At 46.7% G+C, this 18,646-nt stretch overlaps 1 protein-coding gene across 1 annotated transcript in view; it reads right to left on the bottom strand.

The window, feature by feature from the left end:
• LOC131675042 (glutamate receptor ionotropic, kainate 2-like) overlaps positions 1 to 18,646 on the bottom strand; it is a 2,022,482-nt gene that overhangs the window by 959,651 nt on the left and 1,044,185 nt on the right. Inside the window, exon 9 of the mRNA XM_058953868.1 lies at positions 361 to 516. Within this exon, the coding sequence (XP_058809851.1) occupies positions 361 to 516 (156 nt within the window). The remainder of the gene's footprint in view (positions 1 to 360; positions 517 to 18,646) is intronic.

Below are 18,646 nucleotides of genomic sequence, written 5' to 3' on the forward strand. Positions count from 1 at the left end.
AATTCCAAGCGCTCAAAATTTTTACTCATGATTTTACATAAGAATAAGTAATTATTATTAAAAATAATTAATTATTTTGTACTAAATAACATATAGCAATATTCGACCTTGCCTTAATTTTTAAGGGTAATTTTTAGAGGGTGGTAGGTGGTTCCAATAGTTTTGATTTGACTTTTTATCATTATTGTAATGAATTTTAGTAATTAATTTTGATAAGAAGGCATTTTTCGAAATTTCGATTTTTTCGTTCAAGTTGAACGTTCCGAACTTCAAACTCATTAATGTACATATCTATTAAATAAGTATTAGGTAATGAAGGCATTGAATTTACGTACAAAATTATTTGTTAATTCAACTCACCTCAGTGTGTTCAATTTCGAGTTTACGAAAATAACGTTGTTCTCCAAAAATCCAATCTCTTATAGTTTCTCGTGTCCTGTCAGGGTTAACAATTCTAAAAGCAGTAATATTGGTTCCTCCATGTTTGAATTCACTAAGATCAACAGTATGGAGATCCTATTGTTTAATTTAAAAAATATAAAAATAAGTTCATTCATGAATATATTACGTTACAGCTTAATATCGAGTTAAATAGTGATAAAGTGAAATTTCTTTCAAGACTAAAAAATTTACATAGATCTTAGCATTTATTTTATATATCTTAGCATACAAAATTAAATTATTCAATCAAATTTTATAAAAATAAAATGAAGAGCCGTGATAATGAGCTGTGCCATAAATACCGAAGGTGTGTATATATTCTAACGATCGGATGGATCGACTCGAGAGATGACAATTAGCAATGCGTTCATTACTTCAACGAGCGATCTTCTAGAAACCTAAAAGATTTCTTTTCTACAAAATTGTCGAACTCATTTCCGAGTTGAGTGTGCAAGGCGCGTGCTCAATACACGAAAAAGTCTACAATTTCCTTATCTTATACCAACGAGAGCATTTTCGCGATAGACACGGGTCCATGAACCTGACACTAAATCTACGTGTTACAAAATGGGGCCCGAACACGGACCCAACGATTTATATTGCGTAGATATGATTGTAACAGGCTGCCGCCTAGCCGCAAACCACGGGTAATAATAATCTTAAATACGGCCAGACGGTGCTCTGTTAACTGTGTGCTCCTAGCACACTTTCTCACTTTGTCCCGGTGTGCGCCTGCGCCGAATTCTCTTACCGATCTAACCTGGGTTCACGATCTCTCCGCCAGGGGCGCTGGTACGCCTGCTTTCCAGCGCTCCATCGGCCACTGCTGACAACTCGGTTGGCGGGCAGCTTCTCTCGTTGCTTACGTGATCCGTGCTGTACTACCGGCGCGTTCGAATCAAACGTAAACAACAATACCGGATCGAACAGAGGGAAGACAAAGTAAAGAGAGAATCTCTTATAGATTTCTAACCGGTTTATTAATTCAAAATGTACACGAGGGAGGGAATTGCCGAGAGACTTTCGCACGCTGTTTTCGATATGACAATTCAACCGGAGAGAGAGAGAATGAATATCGGGGACGTCGCGGACTATTCGCACGCTCACTATCGATAAACTCACCGCGCTCGCTGCGCGGGATCGCACGCAAATATCAACAAATAGTGCAGTGCACCTACCGCAAAATCGAAGGGGATACGGTGGCCAACCGTATCCGTCTAACGCTGGACGACGGACTGCCGCTGCGCCTACTTCTCCGCCGGGGCTGTCTCGCTGCTGTTGATGTTGATGTGGTTGCTCTCGTCGTTGCCGAGACCACGCACGTTGAGCATTGCGCGCACTCGGCACTTCACTCGTAGCAGTTATTAACGGTGTCAGAGCCACACACGTCGCGCAGTGTGTGTACTCGTTTCACTGCACTGATTGTCGCTGACAGTTGTTGATGCACACGTTGCGCAGTGTGCACCCACCCCCACACTTACTACAATGTACTTAACTCCCTGGACCTCACTCGCAAACAAAGGACTCGTTGTTGCCTCTAACTCGTATGCGATCTAGCCGGACTGAAGGACACAGTCATACTGGCTAGCTAACTCTCCCCTCCCGGTCATTGCCCCTAACGCGCCCTCTCTCTCTCTCTCTCTCAAACCGATCGCGGCTGTTATGCACAGCCGCTTAGTAACCCACGCGAGTCTAAACGATTTTCGGCAATCGTTGCATGATATATATTATAGGTATTTTTTTTTTTTTTTTTTTTTTCTATTTAACGTCGCTCTATTTATGCTCCATCAGTGCTAATCAGCGACGGAGGCTTGCAATGTGTTTGAGAACAAAGCACATGAAACTTTTTTCAGTAGCACTTGCATCAATCAGCAGGGACTGGGAATCGAACCCAGGCCTACCGGGTGCGAGTCCGTCGCCCTACCGACCGAGCTATTTCAGGCCTCTTATATATTATAGGTAGTAAGTAGATTTGTTAAGATTATTTTGTTATTGGTAAAAAATTACAAGTAGATTTAGTATCGTGTACGATAGGTTTAGCTTAAGTACTTGAATTTATTGTTTCGTAAAATGCTGTTGTTATGAAAATTTTCTTGCAAGATTGGTTTATAACGTGATTGAGAAAATCCAGCGAGAGATTCTTGGATAGATCGGTTACGAATTAGCATATCCACAGGTTCTGTTTACTGTAAGGTTTAAAATTTAGAAATATTAGAAATATTAGAAGAGCAAATCGAATATTCCTTATTCAAGCTCGGTTCAAGACGATTATCGATGCCTCAATGGAATAGTTTTCATTATTTTTTATATTAGAGTCGATCAACTTCCATTGTTTAGTTTTTAGGGTTTATTCTGAATATATGTTGTCATGGCTAATAGAAGAATATCACTTAAGTTAACGAGAGAATTACATTCTATGTCGGTGAAAGACGAAACTGTAAAATATAATAATAAGCAGATAGAAACGATTGAAGCCATTACGAATGAGTTAACGGAATTGTATCAGGCTCAAGGTAATTTAAAAAGAAAGATGGACCAAATTTTACATTTACTAACAGATAATCCAGAGAAAGTAGCATCACTAACGAAAAAGTTAGAATGTGATTTCGGAAGGATGAAGTGGATGTATTGGCAGACACAACGAAATCATGGACGGGTATATTCAAAATATTGGCTGTTGATTTTGAGCAATTCAAAATGAACAAATATGAAAAATTGAAGCAAAAGTTTTACGCATTTGTTGATTCAGAGAAAACAGATCAATTAATTCAACAAATAAAATCAAACTTATAAGCGCATATAAATGAAACAAGCAGTAAACTCGAAGAAAAGTTATTTGAAATGAAAAACGTGATTCAGAGTTATCAATCGCAAAATAATTTAAATAACAGTTCAAATTTTTATATAGTATCAAAGATTAATATACCAATCCCTATTGTCAAAGGTATTGAAACAGAAAGGCCGGTGAAATTTTTGAATGATCTTGACAAGTATATATCAGTAAAGAGAATTCAAAACAATGAATATATGACTTTCATTAGTCAAACATTAGAGGGCGAGGCAAAAAATTGGTGGTACATTATTGCAGATGATATTATAGACTATTCTCAATATAAATTAGCGTTCAAGAAGCGGTTTTGGAACTCAAACATTCAGCGTCAAACCCGAAGAAAATTTGAATTCGGTCAGTACTATTTTAGTAGTAAATTGAGTAGAGTAAGCTATGCTACTACTATTTTAGGATATGTGAAAGAGCTGGAGTTACAATTTTCCGAGAAAAAATTAACGGAGAAGCTATGTGAACATTTTGAGAAAGGGATTCGCCACGTCTTTTTGAGTCAACAGTTTAAAAATAAGAATACATTGTTTCAGATATTGCTCGATTATGGTAATGATAATCAAAAGTTTGCTGCATGTAAACAAAAAAAAGAGATGTCCGAGATTAGTAAAGAACGATTAAACGAAAATAAACAGGAAAAATCATCTTCGGTCTCAACAGAAAAATATAGAAATCCATGGCAAAAATCTATAAATACTGTGAAAATTTCGAATAAGAACAAAGAGTATGAGCAAAATAGAGAACAATTGATAGTATCAGTTAATAAAAGATTAGAAAATAAAGCTCATGACGATATAGATGTTCTTAATATTGATCTGGAGTCATCATCAAAGTCAAATGCGTCAGATTCGGGAAACTAGAGGAGATGCAACTAAGTGTATGTTTCTAAACAAAGTTGAATTGTTATCTGCTGCAATATTAGATACTCGAGAAGATTTAATAAGTGATATTAATCCGGAGAATGAATACAGTCAACAAAGGCAATAAATGGTATAAACGTACAAGCACTAATTGACATTAGAAGCGAAGTAACCGTCATATCGGAAAAGTTTTATAATAAAAATATCAAAGAGTTGGTAGCATGCCCAACTTAACCACTCTGCGGAAAGTTTATCAGATCAGCTCCCGGCAACAAATCAACAAGATTGAAATTACAAGTTATGATACCAACAAAAATAAGTAAATTACTCAGCAAAATAATATACATAGTGGTTCCGAAATTAATAAAGGATTGCATCATCGGAATTGATACGTAAGAGAAGCTAGATATGATCATTGATACCCAAACAAAAGAATTAACGGTTACAGTAAATGGTGTTATAGAAAAGCTACAGTATAACATAAACAACGAAATGAACGCTACTTTAAGCATAATTGAGCGTAATAAAGGCAAAAATAACCATAATATATCATGATATGATAAAAATTTCGATAATCAAAGCTATCTAGATACAAGATTCCAACTTTCAAATGAAGAAATTAAACAAAAAATTTATACGTGTCAAAAGCTAACGACCGGTCAATTAGATAAACTACAAATGTTTATTGTTAAATATAAAAACGTGTTTATAACAAAACCCGGGTCAATTAACACATATAAGCCCGAATTGCGGATAAAAGATGATAAATCATTTTTTTCAAAGCCATACCCTGTACCAATACACTATAAAAAACAGGTTGAAAAAGAAATGACGGAATTAAATATTATTAGAACTTTGAAGAGCAATTAAATTAGTGCAATGATTGTAGTACCAAAGAAGAATGGTGAAATATGTTTCTGTTTAGATGCCAAAAAGTTAAATAACAGATTGCTGGATGACTACGAATTGCTACCTTCAATTGATGAAGTTTTGTTAAGATGTACTAAAAAACAATTCATGTTAAGCTTGGATTTAACTAGTAGTTATTGGCAAATTGGTTTGGTTGAAAAAGGCAATAAATATACAGCTGTGATGTTAATATCACCTATTATTTATTATATTGTTCTTACTCCCGTGGTCTGCCGCGATAATGAGTAAGAATTTGTTTCAATTTTGAAAAATGCTTATGAATATTAACTTTGAATTAAAATTACAAATGAATATCTATGATTATATGAATTGCATTTTAAGGAAAGATAGACTTTACCCTAGTTTCTTATGGTGTGAAGTGTCCCGTAAGCAGAGCTTAAGTCTTTCTTATAAAAGGATGCAATTCAGTCCAAGTTTCTCATAGCGCGAAGTGTTCTATGAGTCGAGCGTAAATTACAATAAAAAAGAAAGGATTTGCTAAATTAATCACTTGAGAGAAAGAACTTAGGTATACTATAAGCCAAGTTTATTCGATCTCGAGCGCTTACTTTGCAAGGCTAGGAGACGGTGGGTCTGAGCGACATTTAAATAACAGTGAAAGCAGGTTCCAATTTTTTTGCATATTTCGGTAAAAATACTAATAATTAGAAGATCCCAGAAAGAATTAAAAAAAATCCCTGAGCCCTTTTTGAAAAAATCGATTTTTAAAAATTTTTATCAAACAAAAAAAATAAAAAAATAATTTTGGTTGTGGTTGATGGTATTAATAAATAAATCAATATTTTTTCGATATTTCCACAGATGCACATTTAATAATAAAAAATTCAACACCAGCATTTTGAAAATTAATTTTTTTTTATTTATTGACTGTTTTTACTAATTTTTATCTCTCTATTCTCCCATACACAATCAGCTAAGTCTTACAACATCAAGCACAAGAGCAATACGTGATTTAAACGATTATTCTAAAAGAAAGAAAAATGAATCCAATAAAGAACTTTTAATTAACGCACAACCCGATCGAATCAACGGCGCACCAGGACGCCACACGCACGTATCCGCCTCATAAAGAATACCATACCTTTCATTCGGAGACTAATTTCTCCTCTCCAAATACTTGAGGCGGAGGGCTCTTAATTCCTCCGCCACCGGGGTAAGGGAGCCAGCACCACTGAGCCGTTGACCGCTCGCGACAGCTGCTACTGGCGGGGTCGCCTCCGATGTTTCCATCGGGGCAACTTCCGCCGGGAGCGAACTCGACCCGTTGGGCGATCGAGACTCAACGTCGCTCGTCTGCTGCCGAGCGCTTTTACGGGCCAGCCTTTCGCGGTACGCCTTTCCTGAGCGGTGGCGTTTCTTCCTAGCCACTCCCGAGGTGGCCGTTGCGACTGTCGATGGAACCGAAACTTGGGGCTCCGGTTCTCGAGGAGCCTGCTGTGGCGTGGGCCTGTCTTGTGAGACAGACACCACACTCGCCGGCGGCTCATTCGAGACCGAGGCCGGGGCGTCCCGAATCGCTCGCAACTGCGCTTGCTCCCGTGAATACGCCTGGCTACAAAAACACCGGTACGGTGGGAGATCTAGTTGATCGTCCCACGGCACCGAAGCCAACCCGCAGAGAAAGACTCCCCTCGCAAGCCTGACCTCAGGGTTCGAGGCGCCTACTCTAGCCGTCGCATTCATCGGCAACGACCTTTCCGCGCGTGCACCCTCGCGCCTTACTGGTGAGCACGCCTCTGATGATGTCGAGGCGCGCTCAACAGTCGGCACGGGGAGGACCGGCGACGGCGACGGAGGAGACGGCGAGGGCACCGATGGCCCGTCCACCTCCATAGCGCCGACACCACTCCCGCAGGGCCTAAGCCTTCGAGCCACAACGTGACTCGCCGCTCGACCCGCCGAAGCCCCGGTACCTTGGTCGGGGTCAATTGACGCAACGTCCGCGACCAGGCGAGCCGAAGACGGCGACATTGAGTCCCGCGAGTGCAGCGGCGATTCTATGTTACACGAGGATAGGTTGAGCCGGCCCCGATTTCGCCTCCGTCCCGCGTTGACGCGCTCCTCGTGCTCGCGCCTTCTCTCGTCGGCCGAGTGACCCGCCGGTGCGAAGCCACCCGGGCCACCAGTTTTTACGAACTGGTAGGCCGGGTCGAGCCTCTGAAGCTCGAGAGGCTTCCACGGCAAAGGTTCGTGTACGTGCCGCTGAGGCGCCACCTTAGGCGCATCAGCGGCCCGCGCACTCATCCCGGCCGAACTTCCGTCGTCATCGAGCATTTCAAGTACCCCGTTCGTGCCCGTGGAACGTGCCAACGAAGATGGCAACGGCGTACGGCCAACTCGTCTTCGCGAGTTCGCGCGCGTCTTAGCGGCTCTCCCTATTACCGGTCTAACGGCGCAACTGGCCGCGGGGAGTCGGTCCGGCGACGAATCACCCCGGGAGTCCTCTCCAGCCGGTGGCTGGAACAAACCTGCCAAGGCGGACATCACGCGAGATCTCTCCGCGGCTTCGCGTATCGCGAGAGTCGTGAGTCGGAAAGAAGCGCACTTCCTCACTGCCTCCGACCAGGTCTGCACCGGCTTAGCTAAACGGAGTACCGTTTGCGGAGACTTGCCTCTCCTAGCAAGGCGCACCTGGCTACCCACTTCGGCCGGGACCGGTCCCGCCGGCAACGGGGGAGGAATCGGCACGTCGCGGCCCGAACCGGCACTGCCAAGCTGGACAGTGGAGGCACTTGGAGGCAGTGGTTGAGCCTCGGCTTGAGAGGCCGCCTGCTCTTCCTGCAAAGGAAGAGCGACAGGTTTCTCAACCTGGCTCGATTCCACCTGCTCCAACGCCATCGACTATTCGATGCGAAGTGCGGCGCTCAACTCGATCGCGGCAACGGATTGCACAGAGCGATCAGGCTCGACGGGTGCGGCTGCTCCTAACTCCATCGGCGTACCTTCCATAGTACTACAATAATATAAAACCTACAAACAAAATGAAACAGCACATACGTTAAATAACTGAAATAAACAGATATACAGCCTACTCACAACCTTTAACTCTACGAGGTGGTATGTATCGCTTCAATTCCGATACATGTACTCTCGCGCTACGGTGTTTGCTATCTGTTTGCAACTCATAAATCTCGGGTGAGACCACGCTAATGATCTTAAACGGACCGTCATACTTCGGATCTAATTTCGCGTTCTTACCCGCGGCAGCGTTAGAAAGCGTATGGACTTTCCGCCAGACTAGATCGCCTACTTGGAAAAGTACTTGCTTTCTACCTTTATCATATTGACGCTTTTGCTTTTCTTGAGCTTCTTCAATATGTTTCGTCACTAAGTCTCGAAGCGCATTCAATCGCGTTAACCGATCCGTCCATGCTTGCGTATCAATTTTCGTAATAGGCAACTTCTTTTCCAACTCTCTTCTAAGACTTTTAACCGGCCGAGGATCTCTACCAAAGTTTAAGAACGCCGGTGATACCTTAGTTGACGACTGCGTCGCGGTATTTAAAGCGTGCCTAAACTCGTGCAAATAACGGTCCCAGCTTCGGTGATCTTTATCAACGAACATAGCAATCATAGTTTTGAGCGTCTTATTGACGCGTTCAACCGGATCGCTCTGCTGATGATATGCGGGGCACAACACGTTCTCGATGCCATGCTCTCGCAACATACCTTGGAAGATCACGCTCTTGTATGCTTTCGCATTGTCACTTATCAAATACTCTGGCGTTTCCCATCTAAATAAAATTAATTCCTCCAAGGCAGCGGCAAGAGCAGGCCCGTCCGCTGACCTAAGCGGTTTCAGTTCTATCCACTTGGTGAATAGATCTTGAAACACGACCATATACCGAAACCTGTTTTTGCTGCGCGGTAGCTCGACTACGTCCGTGGCTACCACGGCCCAAGGGCGTTCTACTGCACGTTTTCCCATTAGACCGAGCGGCGCCTATTGTACAATCTTGTACTCCTGGCACCTTTTACACTCAGAAGTGAAGGTACTAACGTCGAACCGAACGCCCGGCCAGTAGTACTCACGACGTTGTCCTCTCGCGTTACCTACTTGGGCACCGTTCGCTTGCCCACGTCGCTGTGGTATCAAACTCGGCGCGGAGAACATCGGCACCTGGGCGGCTGGCGGCTGCGCCACAACGTTCGGCTGGGCTGCAATATTCGGTTGCGCTGCAACGTTCGGTTGCGTAGCCTGCTGCGAAGAGCGGTTCGTCGCCTGCGACTTCGTGCCTTGGGCATTAGCCGCGGCAACTTCGCTCTTCGGCCCTTTGCCCTTGGCCTTTGCCTTTTTTTTGCTAGCGCGCGTATCTTTAGCCGGTTCTACTGTTAAAACCTCATCTAAATCGCTCGCGACCTGTTCTATCGCTACGACTGCTTTCTTTCCGGCCAGTTTCTTAGGCTCGGTATAAGCTGACTCTGGTACGAGCGTAACGTCCGCGCTCGGTGGACGTTGCCACCTTCTCCAACCTATCATACGATCTTCTAACGCTAGGCCGGCTTCCTTGAATTGGCTTGAGTCTTTAAACGCTTTCGTTTCAAGGTATCGCCTATACTGCGGATGTAACCCTTCCACAATAATAGCTACTTGCTTTTTGTCAGAAACCGGCGGATCGAAGCGTCTCAAGATCGACTGGAAGGCCGCTACATATTCAGAGATGCGTTCGCGTTCTCCTTGCGACCTCTGCATCAATTTCCTATAAAACTGCTGCCTACTAAGCCGACGACAAAAATTGGCTGAAAAGCTCTTTCTGAATTCCGATAAAGTCGCCCATTGATTTCGATTAAGCTCGTACCAAGTACGCGCCTTACCACGCAAACTAGTGCCTACTGCATTTAGCAATTCTTTATCCGGAATTCTATAAAAGCGCTGACAGTCCTCTAATCCTGATAAATAGCTAATCGCGCTCGTATTACCATCGTCCAAGAAACGAAGCGACCAGGCATTTAGCGCACTAACATCATCAGCTGGCACGCCATTGATATTTAACGTGCTTTGGACTTTTCTTTTTCTTTTCAGCTTTCATCGCCTTGTCGCTTTTATGCGACGCGCCTTTCCTTTGCTCTCCGATCTCTGACTCGGAGGAGCTCGAGAGGTCTACGGTGCTGCCATGGTCCGGCAAAGTTTTCGCCTTGACCGGCTTACACTCCGACGCTCTCGTTGAAGCTCTGGACTCCGAGTCCGAGTCTCCTTTTTCTCGTCTAAACACTCGCGCGCCTACGCTAACAGGCGCTCGCACAGCTCTTTCCCATTCAGAGATCCATGACTCTCTGTCAGATGGTGGGCACTCAGGAAAGAGGACCTGACTCACTGGCTGAGCGTTTGAGCGAATCTGGTAAGCAGGGCCGGCGGCCGCTGGCACGTTGAGCGCCGCGCAGCTGATCGTCGGATCGGCTTGCAACGGCTGTTGAGCCTGTTGCGCAGCCTGATCCGCACCACTCTGCATTGCCTCTCTCTCTACCCTATACACGGTATTTGTGCCGTCAGTGATGCCTTGTTGCACTTCCCGTCGGTATATCCATCGCGGAACAACTGTTATTGCATCCCATACCTGGCTCAAGGTGCTGGCACTACGTCTCTCTGTCTCGGGCGCATTCGTCGCGTGCGCGCCTCGCTCTGGGGGGGGGGTAGTTCTTACTGGAATGGTTACCGACAAGATAACCTCCTCGTGAATGGGCGTCATCGCTCTAGCACCCTGAGACTGAGCCGTACTGACAGCGCCAGTTGCTGGCAAAATTACCTCCCCGCGATCAGGGGTCGTAATCCTAGCGCCCTGTAGCTAAGCTGGCCGATGCAGAGCGGCAACACTTTGTGGTGATAAAGTCGCCTGCCCTGGCAAGCCTGGCTCTACTGCCCTTGGTGACGCGACTCTAACGTATTCGACCGGACCAGTCTGGCTTTCGTCGCTACTAACCGCTGCGTGTGTGGGTTCGCGCTGCGAAAGGTCAGGCACGCGACCTTCTTTAAAGTCGCTCGGTTGAAGCGGTGCTCCTAACTCTGGCCTTTCTATCGCAAGCATAAAGCGCAAGTAGCGTTCCCTCAACTCTTCGATTTCGCCGTGTAAAGAAAGTTTCCTATGTCGCATTAACCGTAACAATGCGACCGGCTCTGTTGAGTCGATACGGCGCTTGACTTCCTTGCCGCGGGCGTCGTGAAGAATTCTACGCATGATTACGCGATCCTTACACGCAAGCGGCATGGTGCGATCGAATCGTTAGTTTTAAAAAAAAAATTCAAATGAAATAAATACTTAAAAAAACTATTTCAAATCCAACGACGCGCGCGAGTTGCCAACAGACAGCTAACACGCTAAAAGAAAAATATAAACGGAAAAACTATACTATATGTAAGCAACCAAGAGAAAAAAAAGGAAATAAATAATAAATGAATAGAGTAATAAATAAAAAAAAACTATGCTCCTTCAGTGTGCTAGGCCGGCAAGTTATCGCCTTACATAGAACCAGAAAGGAATGCAGCGTTCGAACGTAAACACACTCGGACGCTCAAATTCTCAGAAGCAAACACGTGTTGGCGCGAGCGACTTTTGCTCACCGCGACCTGATACTCTAATGCTTACAGTTTCTAAGTTTTTTTTTTTTTTTTTTCTTAGACAAAGGCGCGTTGTTTTAACACGCTTTGCCCTTGCTAACAAAACGCGACGAAATCACTTTCACAAACCATACTGCCGAATTTACCGTAAAAAAAAAGAAAATGTAATTACTGATGCTACTTATTAGCTATTCGCGCACACACATACGAGCACTGTTCTCACTTCTGCTTTCCCATCCCCACAAGGGATGCCATGTAATAGCGTCGGCGTGCAATGCCGATAAATTCACCACTATTACCAATTATTTATAAAGGGGGAAGGTAAGGGAGGCGGTGTATCGCTCCAAGCAAAGCAGGAAGGAAAACAGGAGAAAATAACTTCACACACACTCAATTTCGTTGATAAACCGTTTATTATAAACGCACTACCTCGAGTGCCGACGAGAGTACAAACCACTTATTACTAATAACGCGCAAACTTATTCTAAACGAGATGACCGGCACGTTAGCGCCATGTCGCCTCGTTAACCGGCTCAAACAACAACTTATACTAAACACTGCCGAAAATTACGCCGGCTCGGGGAAGCCTGGCGTAGCAACGCGAACCGCCAAAATCGCCGAGGAAAAGGAGAGATATAAAGAGAGAGAGGATGACCTGACCAATTTCGGCGGACGTCGCTGTCGCTGGCAATCTAGAAGGTGTCCCACCGGCGGCTTGGCAGGAAGACCCTTGGCTGCTGTGTGGCCGGCGATTTGGCAGAAGAACCCGTCGGGTGTTGTCTTGATGACGGCTTCTTGCAGGAAAACCTCCTGACTGCTGCGTCGCTGGCAGAGAGAATCCCGTCCGGCCAATCTGTCGAGGGATGCCGACTTCTTCCCGAACAAAGGGGCAGGCTTCGCAGCGATGGTCACCAACTAATGCGGCCGATTACTCTCGCGTGCGTGCACGTCACTGTCGCGAGTGCATGAGAGCCGGCTACTCACGCCTTCTCCCACCACTCGCCTCCTAATCGGTGGCCCGCGGCAATGCCGGTCGCGACAAGTGCCGCGCGCCAAGCCCAACCACTAGACTATAGTTTCTCTCTCTCTCTCTCTCTCTCGCACTTTCAATGTTCGATCGCGTCATCGCGTCCCTGGCCTCGTCCTCCGCTCTCGTGCGTTGCTGAAAATAAAAAGGGCAGGCATCAGGCACGTGATAATAACGTGCGTTTGATGCCGGCCGTGTGCCTTCGCCCGAGAGAGAAAATACAGGCATACACGGTGTAGGCTATGACCAGCCTACACCGTCACATGAAAATAAATTTAAAAAATTAACGTATCGATCAATCCTTGTTTTTTACTCACTTATAATATATAAATTTTAGAAACAAAAAAATTTAACATTAAAATACAAAAAAATATTAGATTAAAAGAGAAAAAAAGTACACAAACATTTTTTAAAAATAATAGGAACTTTATTAAAACCAAACAAGAACAAATTTACGCAAAATAAGCATGAAAGCGTTTGGTAATAGTTTGACGACATATTGGACAATCGTCAATTCTTGATGCACATTCCATGCATACAGTGATATGTCCACAAGGTAAAAAAAGTACAGCGACCCTATCATCCAAACATATCTTACATCTGGTAATTTCAAGTTGACGCAAAATATTGCCTATATCTCGCTGCGACTTTTCAACCATTTCGCGAATTTTATTCATTTTTTCCTTTTGTTTATCGATACTCTTCTTATAATCGCGTACAAATTCTTCGCAAACAGATACCATACCAACAGTTGCATTTGCTATGGTTTTCGAAGCACAATTCTCCGTCAAATGTAAATCGGAAAAAAGCTTTGTAACAAGGCTCTCAATCGATAACGATAACGCAGGCTCGTCTGTACTCGAAGGTGGGCTAGTTGTTGCGCACGCTGTTGCTGCCCGATACTCGAGCTTATACGGTCCACAAACATCTTTACTTTTTCTTCGAGGAGGAGGGACCGGTACGGGGCTCGATCCGATCGGCACATTGCCGCAACTTCTGTTACGAATGAAAAGGCAGCCGACATCCCAGCGCTTATGTTCCGTCATAGGGTCGTCACCTTCTTCCCAACGACAGACTTCCATACCACATTCAAAACAGCACACTTGATCGATCTGCCCCGTATAATAAAAGCCGGCCGCAGCAAGATCTGCTGGTCGTACGTGTGCACATGTCCATTGAGACGTGAAGGTTTCCAGCCTCGCTTACTCAAATCTGCATAAATAAAAAAAATATTAAAAAAATATATAAAGTATGTTCTATAAACAATAAAACAAATAATTACCTATAGTCAATCTTGTTGGAGATCATTGTAGAATGTTCGTATAACCTTTTTTCTTTCACACTTTACACGAGTTCACTCTGGATGCGAATGCGACTGCTGATGAGATGCAGCTTATTTTTATAACGGACGATTGAGATTTCCCCCCTCCATCCTCCATTAAAAAAATTCCATACATGCTAGACGTGCCATACATTCCACTCATTCCATACATGCCATACATTGCATAAAAAAATTCATTTAATTTTTATGAGTTATACATACATGTGCGCGTATGCGTATGTAAAGCATGCAAAGGGGGGGATTTATCCTCGGAACATAGCGAAGTGCGCCACTGCTATGCCCCCTGCGAGTTATTTAAGGGTCCTTTTCCGGTGAAGGAAGCCGGCGCTGACTTCCACAGGAGCAAACCTACCGCGATGACGGGAAAGGTGAACTGACAGAATCGAAATAAGTACAAAGAGGCGATCCCTTTTATTTACGCCAATAAAAGTTACAGCTACGGTTTCTTACAAACGAAATGGTGAGCGCGCTCGCTCAATCCCCAAACGCGACAACAAACGGCGATTAGGAGCGTGATCGCTCAACTATTATACGCGACAAATATACAATGATTAGGAGCGGATTCGCTCAACTAATAATCGCGACAACTCAATTCGCGGCGTTGTACCGGGCAAGAGCTGGTACGTGAGAGAGAGAGATCCGCAAAATAATGAGGGAACAAACCCACCGGGTGGCTCCTCCCGCGGCTCGCTGGTGGAAAGCCGACGACGGCGAAATCGCAGTCCGGCTGGCAGCGGGGCTCGCTGGATCACCGGCGGCGGCTGGTTGGCAGCTAGCGGCCGGGATCGGCTTCTCGATCGCCTTATGATGATCGCTGAAGGGCTGCTCGAACAGCAGCCGGAGATCTACCACACGAAGACTTCTCGTCCTGGGGTTCCTCTCTCCTGACGCGTCGTCTCTGACTTCTCTCGCGCCGTGACCTCTTTAGCGTACGGTCACTCACCAACTGTCCTCAATTTCTCTCCTGCTCTCATAATTCTCGCGGCGCGAGCCGCGCTTTCCGCGTTCTCGCCTATTCTTCTTCCTCTCTCGCTCTCTCTCACGCTCTTCGCGCTCTCGCTTCTTCTCGCACCGTCTTCTCCGCCAGTCGCGCTCTCCCCTCTCCAGGCCCTGCAACGACACGAGCGCGTGAATGCTATGTCAACCATAGCCACGCTCGGCCGCTACATCCGTGCGAGGAGAGTGCCGCACACAGGGTTAGCGAGTATTGCTATCAACCCTGTCACAGCCCCCCGCTAAGCCACGGGAGTCGGAGGCACCCGAGGGTTACCCCACGCAACTCCCCTCGCCCGGACACAAGGCCGAGGTTTTGACTAAAACACATATCAGTACGAGAACATAAACAAAATAAAACCAAATAAAACAAACAACGGTTCGCCAATGCTAAAAAAAAGAAACCAAATATAGCACAATCACGAAAATAAAATTAAAATGGCTAAAAAAAAATAAAATGAACATAATTATTAGTGTCATCCATGCTGGTACCTTAATCACCCTGCGCGTCTTTCTGAGCTGCGCTACGGCTTAACGCCCAGGCGGCGAGCTCGCGCGCCTGGCGTTCCGCTCTCGCAACTTCTTCGCGCTGGGATGGTGTGAGTCTCGCCATCTCAGCCAGAATTGCCACGACAGGATCACGTTCTCGAGTACCATGCTCAACCTGACGCTGCCGATGCGTCGGCTCGCTTGCGCGGCGATCAACACTCTGAGGCCGCGGCTGCCATCTCGCTGACGCTGCCTCAGCTCCTCTCGCCTCGCGCATCTCGCGGCGACGGCGCACCCTGACTCCTGCTCGCGGAGCAGGCACGCGTGTTCCATCCGGGAACACACGATACCTGTCCTTGCCCTTTCCCACGTTATATGGCTTAGCCGGTCGCTCAGCCACCACTTCCGAAGGTCCTGGAGTCAGCGATTGCTCCGCTACCTGCGAGTCCGCCGACACCGCATCCTCCACGGTCATCCCGCTATCTTCATTCTGCGAACCGGCGACCGCATCCGACGCGTCCTGCCCGCCAGTCACCTCCGCTATCGGAGACAGATTTTGAGATTCTCGTCGCTGCACCGGCAACTCCCGCGTCACGTCCCGCTCCATAGGGGCACTACGAACCACCGAGGCAACGGCCAAAAACCCGGGCTCATAACCCCCGAAATCCGGCGTCTTTTTATTACGACGTCGCTTTTTGGAAGTACCATAGCGTTCCGCCGCTTCCTCCTTCCGGAGCTCCTGCAGGTACTCCAGCGGCGGCGCCCCGCTCGAGCCAGCGCGAGCCGCTGTACTCGGCGGCATCCGGGCTCCCGAATCCTGGCGATCAGATGTGGACGAGGTTTCCGCCGCCCCGAATCGCAGCGGACGCTGCGGCAGCAGGTCTCGCGGCGTTATGAGCTCGTCCACTACCGACCCGAATCGTCCGCGCAGCTCATCTCGCCGTTCTCGAGTTGGGACTCCGCGTCGGACCTCCGCGATAACCAACGGCGAAATCGACTCGCGACCCTCCCACACACTCGGCGAACTCGCCCCTGTGGTGAGTGGTAGCGTATCCACCGGCAGGATCTGCCCTCGCGGCTCCGCCATCGCGACTTCATTGCTAAATCCGCACCTCACCGACGGCTTTACCATATTGACGCGGGGATCCAACGCGAGCTCCGCATCTCTCGCCCTCGCATCGGCGGCCGCGGCGGCAGCAGCGACAGCGGCACTACGACCTGGCACACGGACAGCGCTGTCCGTGCTCGACTGCCCCACCGCGATTCGCGTATTCGCGACGACCTCTACCTTGGTCCCCGTGTCGGGCAGGAGTTCGGCGACTTCGCCCTCACTCCGCCTCGACGTATCCTCACTCGCGGATCTACCAACGTCTACCAACGCGATTTCCGGCCGAGCCATTTCCTCCGGCGCCACACCTTCCAGCGTATGCATCGCTGTGTCCTCTGTAATAAAATTCCATATAAAATTAGCAAACAATTCCGAAAACGCATGACTATTGTTTCGTATCGCCATGATAGTCCCGTCGTCAATAGTCCTGTCTCCAGCTAATTACACTCACACACAACAATCACTCCACACAGTAACATCTACTTCCGGCTGTTCCTACCCGCATTACGCGGAGGTATGTACCTCTTAAGTTCGGACACGTGAACCATTGGTACCTGTTTCTTATTGTCCGTGGTTAAAATATACACTCCCGGTGAAACCACACGCAAGATTTTATACGGGCCTATGAACTTCGGATCTAACTTAGCATTTCTCCCCGCGCTTGCACTTGATAACGTATGCGCGCGTCTCAAAACCAAGTCCCCGACCGAAAATTCCGCTTCACGCCGTTTCCTATCATAATGCTTCTTCTGCCGTGTCTGCGCTTCCTCAATATGCTTGATAACCAAGTCGCGCAGCGCGTCGAGCCTCGCCATTCGCTCGCTCCAATCTTTGATTGACGAGCGGATGATCGGCGCTCGCGCTTCCACTTCGCGTCGCAGACTCTTAGCTTGCTGCGGCTCACGCCCGAAGTTTAGGAACGCCGGCGAAACCTTCGTACTCGCCTGGATTGTTGTGTTCATTGCTTGTCTGAATTCATGCAAATATTTATCCCAATTTCTGTGGTCCTGATCCACGAAAATCGCCACCATCAGCTTCAGCGTCTTAATCGCTCGTTCGGCGAAGTTCGCCTGCTGATGGTATGGCGGACAGAGTACCTGTTCGGTTTTGTACTCATCTAGCGTCGCTCGAAATTCGTTTCCACAGAAATTCTTTCCATTATCCGTGACTAAGTAACTCGGAACCTCCCATCTAAATAAAATCAGTTCCTCAAGAGCTTGCGCAAGAGCTTTCCCCGTAGCCGACACGAGAGGTTTAAACTCCACGTATTTCGTAAATAAGTCCTGAAATACGACTAGATACTTAAACCTATTCTTACTTCTTGGCAGTTCAATTACATTCGCCGCTACCACTAGCCATGGTCGTTCGACTACACGTCTGCTCATCAATCCCATCGGTAGCTTCTGTTCGATCTTGTACTTCTGGCATTCCTCACACGAACGCACGAACTCCGTGATATCGTGATACATCCCATGCCAGGAGTACTCCCTCGCAACCCTATCATACGTTTTATCCCTACCGAAATGCCCTGCCGATGGCTCGCAGTGTGCGTCTCGCATCACTCGAGCCCTATGCTCTAGCGGTACTACTAAGCGCCAACATTGTTCGCGATTTGTGACTGGATCGAGTAGTTTATCGGAAGAGAATCTATACAACATTCCGTCCTCCACTCGCCAATTTCGGAATTTATCCGGTCTCGCAAGAACATCTCTCATGCGCTGTGAGTAGTCTGGATCCGTAATGGTTGCGAATGACGCTACCTCCTCGCCGTCCTCATACGCGCGCGATAACGCGTCCGGCGTATGATGTAGGCGACCCTTCCTATACACGATCTCAAAATCGTATTGCTGAAGCTCTAGAATCCATCTCGCGAGTCTACCTGCGGGCTCTTTCTTATTCCGCAGCCACGTGAGCGCTGTGTGATCAGTGACCACCACGAAATGCGTTCCCTCAACGTACGGGCGGAATTTCTTTATACCCATTATTACTGCCGCGCACTCCAGTTCTGATACCGAGTAATTTCGCTCATGCGTATTTAGCACCCTGCTCGCGTAGCAGATGGGG

The sequence above is a fragment of the Phymastichus coffea genome, unplaced genomic scaffold (genome assembly GCF_024137745.1).
Source record: "Phymastichus coffea isolate CEN01 unplaced genomic scaffold, Cenicafe_Pcof_1.1 PCOF00015, whole genome shotgun sequence".
In the NCBI taxonomy this organism is placed as follows: Eukaryota; Metazoa; Arthropoda; class Insecta; order Hymenoptera; family Eulophidae; genus Phymastichus; species Phymastichus coffea.